Source organism: Taudactylus pleione, unplaced genomic scaffold (assembly GCF_031769625.1).
Source record: "Taudactylus pleione unplaced genomic scaffold, aTauple2 ptg000086l, whole genome shotgun sequence".
NCBI lineage: Eukaryota > Metazoa > Chordata > Amphibia > Anura > Myobatrachidae > Taudactylus > Taudactylus pleione.
In genome coordinates, this window is record NW_028284488.1 from 31,658,738 (window position 1) to 31,670,000 (window position 11,263).

At 47.3% G+C, this 11,263-nt stretch overlaps 1 protein-coding gene across 9 annotated transcripts in view; it reads left to right on the plus strand.

The window, feature by feature from the left end:
* Positions 1–11,263, plus strand: part of MAGI2 (membrane associated guanylate kinase, WW and PDZ domain containing 2) — a 1,049,810-nt gene that overhangs the window by 668,154 nt on the left and 370,393 nt on the right. For all 9 annotated transcript variants that reach the window (XM_088468806.1, XM_088468807.1, XM_088468811.1 and 6 more), the window contains one exon: positions 9,502–9,717. In XM_088468806.1, coding sequence (XP_088324932.1) covers positions 9,502–9,717 — 216 coding nt within the window. The remainder of the gene's footprint in view (positions 1–9,501; positions 9,718–11,263) is intronic.

Consider the following 11,263-nt stretch of genomic DNA (forward strand, 5'->3'; position numbering starts at 1 on the left):
TTCTCTCTGCCCACCTTCGTGTAGCTGCTCTCAGATCCAGTTTTCCACTTTCTTGACAAATGTCACTGCAGAGTAGCAGAATTTAGTCTACTGCTGGTCACACACATAGCGATATTTTACCCGATCTGTCCGATTCCGACACATTGTAATGACAGATCGTGTAAAATATGGCCAAATCCTGAGTAAATTGTGAGTCCCCATTCATAATCACGATGCGATGCGTGTCCCCTCTGGTCGCACATCGCATCTTCAGATCTGCAGTGCAGTAGGGCAGATCTGACAATCTAGGAGGTGATGCACTGTGAAAGTCTGGATGCAGGAGAGATCATATGAAGATTGGACACCAAATTGTGTGCAGAGCTGCCGGGGAGAGTTGCAAGGGAAATCGTATACATCGGCTGATCGTGTGCAGATCACCATGTGTGTGTGGCCACCACCAGTACAGATATTATGAGAGCTCATAGACTTTCTTACAATTTTGTTTTCATTTAGGAACCAACCTCTGATTACTGTGAGGATTATGAGTACAGGAAACTAATATTTATTTGTGTTTATAAAGGAACCCTAACTTATACACAATCAGCCTAGGTCTGGGGTACCCTGGAGGGGGGGACCCCTTTATTGGGTGCTTCAGCCCCCCCCCCACCCCGCTAGAAAAAGTCTGGTGCTGGTTCTGGTAAATACAGGCGACCCTACGCATTTTTTTCCCCCTGTATTTCCAGAACCAGGACCGGATCAGAGCCCATTGCTGGTTGCACAAATTATGGGGGACCTACGTCATTTGTCCCTTGTACTTTGGCAACCGGGGCTGGTTCTGATTAACCCGGTGCTGGTGGTTCTTACACATGGGGGACCCCTACGTCGTTTGTCCCCTGTATGTTGCAGAACCAGCACTGGGTCACTAAAAGCCCGGGCTGGTTGCTCTTTTTTTTTTTTTTTTTTAAACACTTTTTTTTTTTTTTTAAATTTCACAGATGCACGGATGGTTCTCATTGAACCATCCCTGCATCTGTGTTTATTTTATTAAAGACCGATGCATGCATCACAGATCTCCCTCAACCGTGCGTGCATCAGTCCTTTTTTTTTTTTTTTAACAAATTACGCTGCTCGGACACACAATGCATCAGGGCAAATGATTGTATGTGAGATCGTATGAACATAAGCACCAAATCGTACGGACGTGACTGCCAGGGAGCTGCCGAGGAGTTCAAGGGAAATCGTAAGCTGAATCTTATCTTATGCTGGTCGTACTAGTGTATGGCCAGCATTAGATTGTAAAATTATTTGGAAAGCGCCATCTTTACCTTCTATTTAATGTTGTTGTATGTAATTTGTGTGTGTCCTGTTAGGATTCTCTCAATGTACAGTTCTACGCAATATATCAGCACTATATGAAACAGATTATACTAATAATATCATGAACCGTCTCATTCAATGTTGCCTCTAATATTAGTAGAGGGTACTTTTTACAGTATAACCATGTAGGTTACTTTGGAGTAATCCGCAAATTGATTCACGGGGTCACAGGCAGTGAGTGCGGGGTTATCCTGCGACACCCAGTGAAGGAAAGCCTTTGGTCTATTTCCGATGGCCAACGACCCGTGATCAACGATCGTAGGTCCCTGTAGTAACCTGCTCGATATCGACCAAGTTGGCCTGCATGTACGAGCGATGGTTGATATCATTATCGTCCATATGTACCCGCGCAATGCAGGTCGTTGGCCACTGAAAAATGCAAGATATGAACATTAACGATATGATCGATATCGTTCATATCATCCATTTTAATCGTACTGGAGGTCATTCAGACCCGCTCGCGAGCGCAGGACGCTCGCAAGCGGGTTGATGTTGCCCCACTGCGCATGCGCACGACGGAGGGAGCTCCGTCGTGCACATGCGCGAGACCCGGATAGCGATGGGCTCTCCGTCGCTCCGGGTCTCGCACCAAAGGGGGCGTGCCGTCGATGTTTATTGACAGCATGCCCCCTTTCGTGGGCATGCCGGGGGCGTGGCTGCCAGACGGAGGCGTTCCCATGGGAACGCCTACCATCTGAAGCCGGCCCCACTGACATCACTAGTGATGTCAGTGGGAGTGATTTTGGCTCTGATAGAGCCAATATCATTCCAGGGCTTGCGGTAGCGAGACCCTACCGCAGGGTCTCCGTCGCAAGCCCGATGGTCGCGATGGTCTTGACCATCGCGACCATCATCATGGACGCTCACATAAGCTGTGGGTGGTAACCCACAGCTATGCGAGCGTCCATAAGGCCGCTCCATTTTCATGTAGGAGGGCCCTGATTCAGAGTGAGCGCTCTGCTCAGAGCGTCCAGCTCTGAATCAGGCCCACTGTGTGTACACACCATTAGATTCACCTAAATTGAGATACCTTATCAAAGCAATTGCGGCTTAAGTAAGTAATTGATTTCCATGGATAGATTGCCTAAAAATCATTTTCCTGTTTTTGTTTGCTTTTTCTTGTCTGACTGTGGTTGTTTTTTGCCTATTCTGATTTCCTTCTACCAAATAAAAGCAGAAACATTGTATACAGTGGAATCAAGAATGTTCTCGTATTGCTCTGCCCAGCACAGCAATCTATATAATTGTGTACTATAATAACATATACAGTAGGAAAAGAAAATTTGTTTGCTGTGATAAATTTTCTTCAATATCCAGTCCCACTTAACATGAGACTACCTGTTTGCTGGTCTAGAGTTTGTTCTGTAAATCTACAGGTATGTGCACCTATTACTCAGTTGTAGGGAGTAATAGATGGCACCAGATTTTCAAACACTATGGGGCCTATTCATCATCACTTAATTTTTACAATTGCAGGTGAAAATGTTATCGGGCCATTTATCACGAAGGTAAGGCAGGAGATATCACCGATCTATCCTACTTACCTTCCTTTTGTGGAATGGCCCACTGTCCCCATACGCTAGTGTGGGGATAGAATTCATCAAGCTCCGAAAATACGATATTTTTGGAGCTTGAGTGCGCCATCTTCGTATCCCTCCGCCCCACTCTGGCTCCTTCCGCTGGACGTCGGGGCTCTTGTGCGCCTACGCACTCCAATCACTGCTCCGAAAGGAGCAGTGAAATGATTCACTGCTCCGAAAGTGAAGCTGCTCGCGAGGACAGTTGGTTCTGCATCAGCTGTCACTGCGCCGGAGCAATGATGAATTGCTTCGGATTCCGTGGCGAGTTAGAATGTTAATTATCATGCCCCTTTAGTGTGAGAGGCGGGTGCGGTGCAATGCCTGCTGCCGTGCAGGTGTACGTCTGTTACTTACCTTGCGTCGCACCCTCTCACCTTCAGGCCGTGTGTTGAGCAGACGGTCCTGGAACCTCCAAATAAAACACGGACATGATGACCTAGGGGGAAGGAGACGAGGTGAGTACCGTCCTTCCTCACGTCGACCGACGCGCCCTACCGAACCGGGGGATAAATTCAGGTTTTAAGTGAAGATCATCATTGGCACTTTTGGCCTCAGATCCCGAATTTTCACCTATCGGTACTCACGCACCAGGTGAAGATCCGTCCTTGCACCGGGTTGCAAGGTTCACCGTCCGCCCAGAAGGAAGGAGAGATAGATAGTGACAAACAGGGAGAGACAGTACACACAGATATTTCTCACCGTGTCCACTCTTGCTCTTCGTCCGCTCACTCACCTACAGGTCCCTGTAAGGAGATACACAACACAGCCGTGCAGGGCCTAAACCTATGTCACGCAACTACACATACTAAAACGGCATCACCCTCAACCTACAGTGTGTGTAGTGCGACAGATATAACAAAAACTAAACATTTGCCCTGCACGGAACACCCAACACAGACTAAATATACAAGAGCAAAACACAGTGCTGTCCCTTTAAATGTCTGCTACCTATCCAGAGCCGGCCAGCTCCTCTTCTCTGTGACTGGGGAAACCACTACCTCATGGGTGGAAGCCGTACAGCTCTCCACCACTGCTCACACCTCTAATCATCTATGTGGGGGCTACCTTTCTATATGAGGGGCACACCTAATGGGCTCAGGGCCCTTGGCCTAACGCCCTAACGGTCTTACCTGCGGCTCAGGCCTAGGTGCCTGCCAAACGGTGGGCTCTGGTAGTGGTCTGGGCCTAATGCCCAAACCACTTTTTATGGGGCTCAGGCCTATTTGCCTGCCTATCTGTGGGCTCGCCTAGCGCTCTGAGCCTAATGTCCAGACCACTTTATATGGTGGGTGGCTCGGGCAGTTGCCCGCCTACTTTATTATATAGTGACCTGGGCCTAGTACCCAGGCCACTTACACCTACTAATGGGGCAATCCTTTCATGGGGCCTAATGCCCGCTATAGTGCCCCGGGCCTTGTGCCCGCCTAATTACCCACGGGCCTAGTGCCCAAAAACGCTCCACGGGCCTAACGCCCGACAATCCTGGCGGTCTAGGGAGGGGGTATATGGTGGGCCTCACGGAGGGCCTACCTGCTACGTTGGAAGAGGCTGCGGGGGGGAGCTTCGTGACGCTCTTTTACTTCCCTCCCCCGCAGTCCTCTCCGGTCCTCAGCCGCATTCTTCGGCCGCTGGCCCGTCCTGGCCAGCGGCGCCGCCTCTTCTCTTCTTCCAGCCGGCGCCGCTTGTCTTCTCTCTTGACAGCGGCGTCTTCTGGCCTCTTCCGCGGCCGCCGCCCCTGTTGCCGCGCCGATCTTCCACTCTTCGGGAGGTCTTCTCTCCTCCCTCTCCGCCGCCGAACTGAACTTTCCCGCTCGGCGCCGTCTAATACAAGACGGCGCGAGTGGGCGGGGCTATGACGCGGCGAGCCGCGATTGGCTCGTCGCGTCCGCCTCTGATTGGCTGCTGGCCCGCGAGCCAGGTTTGGCTCGCGGCCAGAGCCAAACGCCCGCCGCACTGACTGCCGCACCCAACGCCTGACCGGCGCTGGGAGCAGGTACTCTCTCCCAGCGCCGGCTACCCGCCGCTTCTTGGCTGCCAGGCGCCAAGCTCCGCTGAGCTTGCGCCCGGAGCCAAGCATCTCCCGGCGCCACAGTACCGCCGGCACTGGTGAAAGGGACCAGGCGGTCCCTTCACCAGGTGCCCGCGGTATCTGCACCGACGCTAGGGACATTACTGTCCCAGCGCCGGCAACGGATGTGTCCCGCAGAGGACACATCCCTTCTGCCTGCCCCTGCACGTCGGCTGATGCTGGGATCAAACACGTGATCCCAGCACAGCCTTCCACATTAGCATTAGTGGATAGCGTTAGCAGTGAAGGGTTAGTGATGGAGAGCATGAAAAGTTATACCTCAATTTCTGATCTTACCAATTTGATTCCCAGTACTTCGCTTGAAAGACATTGATCAACTAGCAAAGCATGAGTGAAGTATAATTGCTTGAGACTTGCCATCTGTCTGAGCTGTGGACATATTTCAAAGCACTCTAGCTAGCTACAAATGTAATCTCATGAGCTTCTAGTAGACAAGTCACATAATGGCTCAGAGCTAATTTTCTCCAGCAAATATCCCAAGATACCAGCTATCTGTGAGTGACAAAGAAAAACACTACTGCACGATAACTCCAATACCTCATAATTTATATCTATTAGTTTACATAATAGATTTGTGCAGGTATTTCCCATAAGATTCTGAAAACATGATAAAAATACATATCTTTTATATTTATCAATGGTTCTTAACACCATGCTTTTCTTCAGTATTTTGCTTTACTTCAGTATGCTAAATATAGTGCAAAACTGTAGAAGAAAAACATAAACCCCAAAGTCAACAACATATTACCATCTCCATATGGCTAATAATGACGTGATGCTCTAAAGTAATAGTAATGTACAGTAAAACTATAGTATAAAAATCAGTCAGTTGCTGCTCACCATTTAGAAGCAATTACCTTGCTCCTAACCCTGACTCATGACCCCTGTCTGAGAATAAAGCTTGTCAAGACAGAAAGACTTAGTAGAATCCGGAGCAGTTATTTCTCTTGAGAACGAGAGCATATTTATAAAGGTCTGAAGTACTTGTTCCAAACGTTTTTTATACTCAGACTTCGTTTTGACTATTTTTTTCTATTTGTAATATTCTAAAGAATTACTTTGTCTACTGATTTGATTTCTGTACCTCGTTCTGCCAAGAAAATACATTTGTCAATACAAAAGATAGATATTATGCCCGTTTGTAATGCTGATAATTGATCATTTTGACAAAAAAACCCCATCTCCTTACATCAGGTGTAAATAATAATCACTCCACAGATCTATTATGTTACATTATATTATTGCCTGTAAACAGGATAGTAAGCTGATTAAAATGACTTTGTTGCAAATTTAATAGGGTGCGGTATTCTAAAACTGAAGATATTTCAGCAACTTGGCATCCGTAGCAATCCCTACAAACCAATGTTTTTTTCCAGTTTTATGTGCACACAAATATGTACAAGAACAAAAAGTACACTTTCTTATCAAGTCAAGCTTGTGTTTTAAAGAATAAGCTGTTGAATAAAAAATAATTTTTACAATGAGCACACTTCCTTTTAGTGTGTTTATATTGAAGTATGAGTATGTGAGTGTGCATTATGTTTTGTGCAGTGGTCACTTAGGTGCTCTCATGTATTTTGGTCACTAGAATGCTCCCTTTATTGTAGTGTAGCAGCAATGGGTTTGAGCTTCAGTGGAGTATGGAAATAATACTTTAACAGCTACAATGAAAAAATAAATTTTAGGTATAAATTGTCCTTGAGTGTTTAAAGCTTTGAAGTTTTACTTTAGTAAAAGGTGGTTTAAGCTGTATGGGCATATTTATTATTAAAAGTCACTTTGTGGTGGTGATAATGTTTTTTTTTAAATCACAACTTATGGTGATGAGAAATCCTTATCGCCACAATTTATTGTAGAAGCTGCTGAGTAAATATTCTTGTGTTCTGGTGATGCAGGCCCAGAGCTGTTAATCAACCAATCAATCTGTAATTGCCTATTCGTAAACTTTTTTTCATATCTACAAAACATTTATACATTGCATTATTGGAGGAAAATGTATAGCATGATAACAAAACAGATATTGAGACTGTACAGGTAGCGACAAAAGTCTGTCAGGTTGCTAACGAACAAAACCAAATTATTCCTTTTGGGTACGCCCCGTTATGGATTTTATGAAGCCAAATTGAATTCTGTCACCAACGATAACTCTTATTTCTGCCCAGAAAACTGTTCTAATAAGTTCTGGCTACTGTCATGAGGTCTAAGATCCAAACATGGCCATGATTTACCACAGATACCGCATTATATGAACAATGTGTAAAAAAAGCAACTGCTAATTTTTTATTTGTATAAGTAATATGACCAGCATTGTTAGTTATAATAACTTAAGATCTTTATTATTTTATTAGGTCTCTATTGTATGTAACAATGTAAAATGATTGCAAGGCTTAGAATACAAAGAGATTATTTTAGCGAGTCCTTGGCACTGTGGCCCTGATTCAGAGCCGGATGCTCTGACAGTGCGCTCTCTCTGAATCAGGGCAGTCCTCCTTCATTTTTAGAGCGCCCTCCTGGGCGCTCGCTAAGCTGTGGGTGACCACCCACAGCTATAGCGAGTGGCCAGGAAGATGGTCGCGATGGTAAAGACCATTGCGACCATCGGGCTTGCAACGAGACCCTTGTGGGTAAGGTCTCGTAGCCACAAGCCCTGGAGTGCTTTCGGCTCTATCAGAGTCGAGAGCACTCCCACTGACATCACTTGTGATGTCAGTGGGGCCAGCCCCAGACGGTAGGCGTTCCCATTGGAGCGCCTCCATCTGGATAGCCATGCCCACGGCACGCCAAAGGGGGCGTGCTGTCACTCACTATCGACAGCACGCTCCCTTTGTAGCGAGACCCGGAGCGGCGGCTTGCTCGTCGCTATCCGGGTCTCGCGCATGCGCACGACGGAGCCGCCTCCGTCGTGCACGCAGTGGGCCAACATCGACCTACTTGTGAGAGCTCAGCACTCGCAAGCAGGTCTAAATTAGGCCCTGTGTCCCATATACTTGTAACACATTTAATCCAAATTTTGCTCCTTATGTGTAACTCTTTGGCTGCTGTGCTGAGCTGCTGCTTTGTCACACTCCTTTATTACAGATAGACAGCTTCCCCATCTCCTTGTGTCCTACTCACTACTTTACTTCTCTTTTGTACTGTTTCTCTGCTTTTTTTATCATTTTGTCTCCCAGGTACTCAGCCTGCTCGATTTCTTTCTAAGCAGCACACTTGGCCTGATTCAGACCCGGTCGCAAGCGCTGAGCTCTCGCAACCGGGTCGATGGTGGCCCAGAGCGCATGCGCATCGACGCAGCCATCTCCATCGTGCGCATGCGCGAGACCTGGATAGGCAATCCGTCGCTCCGGGTCTCGCACCAAAGGTGGCGTGCTGTCGATGTTGAGTGAACATCCTTTGGTGAGCGGGCCGGGGGGGTGGCTGCCCAGACGGAGGCGTTCCCATGAGAACGCCTAACGTCTGGGGGCGGCCCCACTGACATCACAAGTGATGTCAGTGGGAGAGCTTTCGGCTCTGTTAGAGCCGAAAGCTCTCTGGGGCTTGCGGCAACCAGACCCTACCACAAGGGTCTCGTCACAAGCCCGATGGTCGCGATGGTCTTGACCATCGCGACCATTATCCTGGCCGCTCGCATTAGCTGTGGGTGGCAACCCACAGCAATGCGAGCGCCCAGGAGGCCGCTCCATAAATAAAAAAAAGACGCCCTGATTTAGAGCGAGAGCTCTGTCAGAGCGTCCGGCTCTGAATCAGGGCCACTGTCTTTTCACCAACCGTTCCTTCCTAGCACACTAGTCTGCAGCTCAGCTTCTTTTCATAAACTCTTCTCAGCACTGCTCCACTCCCCTGCTTCACTTTCGTTTACTCTGAACTTTCTAGACTTTTCCCTTGAATGCATGGGATGTAGCCGGCGGCTGGCATCCCGACACTGAAAGCCCGACATTGGACTTAAGATAGGTCTAAATCCCGACGCCCATCATTACCCCCATGTCGAAATCCCGATGCACGGCATAGCGATTACCGAACGAAGGTAGGCCGGGTGTCTCAGGTTGTAGCCGCGGGGGGGTTTAGGGTTAGGCACCCCCCCGGAGGATTAGGGTAGGGAAAAGGGGGGTTCTGTTAGGCACCACTATGGAGAGATTGGGTTATGGCACCCCCCTCCGGGAGGGTTAGGTTTAGGGTGTGCACCAATGGGGGGAGGTTAGGGTTATGCACCTCGAAGGGAGGGGAAGGGAGAGCGGAGGGTTAGGGTGCTTACCAGACCCGTCAAGACTTTGATCAGTCGGTCTTCCACTGTCTGTATTTGATCCGGCGGCTATTTAGCTGTCTGGATTCTGTATCAATTCCGTAAATACTAATCGCCACATTAGTTAGCCTACATTAATTTTGCACTCTCTGTTATGCTTTACTTTGTAGTCCTTGACATGCCTACTAAAAGTAATAGTTTATTTGCTAATAATCTAGACATGTTTCCTTTATTTACAGAGAATTACTACGGCACTCCAAAGCCTCCAGCTGAACCTGCTCCACTTTTATTAAATGCAACAGACCATATTTTTCCTGGTGGCATTCCAAGAATTGAAGGAAAACGCAAGCGCAATAAATCTGTGAGTAACATGGAGAAGACCGGAATTGAACCTCCAGAGGAAGAGGAAGAGGAGAGACCTGTGATAAATGGAAATGGAGTAGCAGTTACACCAGGTCAGTGCATTTTAATTTGTAATTCTGTGCAGAGAAAGATTAAGATCCCATGCGGCTCTAGGCAATATACTCATTTGGGCCCCCTCACCAGTCCAGCTTGTATTTACAGGTACCAAAGATAATGCAAGTCATGAGTACTGTGTATGTATGTATGTGTATATGTAAAACCCCCATCCACATAACACTACTACAACCCCCTCTTCAGGTAACATTTATACAGCATCTTCTTGAAGGATGCACTGTGCTCTCTGCACCATCTAATGCACAATGAAGCTTCAGAGGAGCAGGGTGAAGGCTAGGACAAGGAAGGAACATGTAGGAGAGGAGAAGGACGGTGCGGGCATTCATGGAGTGACAAACAAATGACCCACATTAAAGCACATTGGTGGAGGGACCAGCCAACTGACCTAGACAATCATCACAATGCAAATCACCTGCTAGACGACCTATGCTACCCACCACACTGTCCAACCTCATGGATAATCCATGTTAGGAAAGGATTGCACTCTGTGCTGTCTCTCGCTCACTGCTAGGTCCGGGACACCGTGCATAGATGGAGTTGCAATGACGTCACAGTGCAACCACTGGCCCAAGTGCACTACTGCTTATGCGTGGCCTTTCTTTCTCCATCCTTCATTAAGATGGGCGTGCCCTTGAGCATCTTGCTGCATCAGAGACTGATTTACACAGTTAAAGGCGCAAACAGATACTACTGTGACATCACCGCTCACTGTAAAAGGGGCACTGCCACTACTGAGTGTACAAATAGGTATATGCTACCCTAGAAGACACACAACCTGCATTAACCCCATAAGCTTCTGTTACTGTGCACTTTAGGATCAAAGGCAAAACTGTTGTCACAGACATTGAAAATGTACTATTTGTGCCAGATCTAGGAACCAATCTGATTGTCATCGGTGTACTGGAGAAGAAGCGATACAAGGTTCAGTTTGCAGAGGGACAGTATGTTGTGTACAACAAAAGAGGGGCAGTAATTGCAAAAAGAGCTAATAGATGGTGAATTGATTAGTGTTCAATATGTAACAAGTGAAGAGAATTGTGATGTGTTAACTAAAGGTTTAACATCACATGTACTAAGGTTCTTCTAAAGAAATGTGGACTAGATTATATTTAAAAATCTTGATGTGTCTTGCATTGTTGATTTGTATATACCCTGTGTTTTGATTACAGGTGAGGCATCCTAAATGTGGAATGTTATATTATGTAACCAGAGTTAGCCTTGAGCAAAGGGGAGGGGGGTGTTAAGAAGGGTGTTAAGAGTCTTTCCCTTACTGCCAGGTTCGGTAACCTTTGCCTAGATGGAGGTGCACTGACATCACAACTTGACCTCCGACCCAACTGCGCTACTGCACAGGCATGGCCTGTCTGCTCGTCTTCTCTCTCCATCATCCATTATGCCCATGAGCATCTTGCTGCACCCAGATACTGTTGGAGGTACTATAGATAGCACTGTCCCACCACCGTTTACTGCAATCGGACCACTGCCACTACTAGGTGTACAGTGTGTGATATCCTTGAACACACA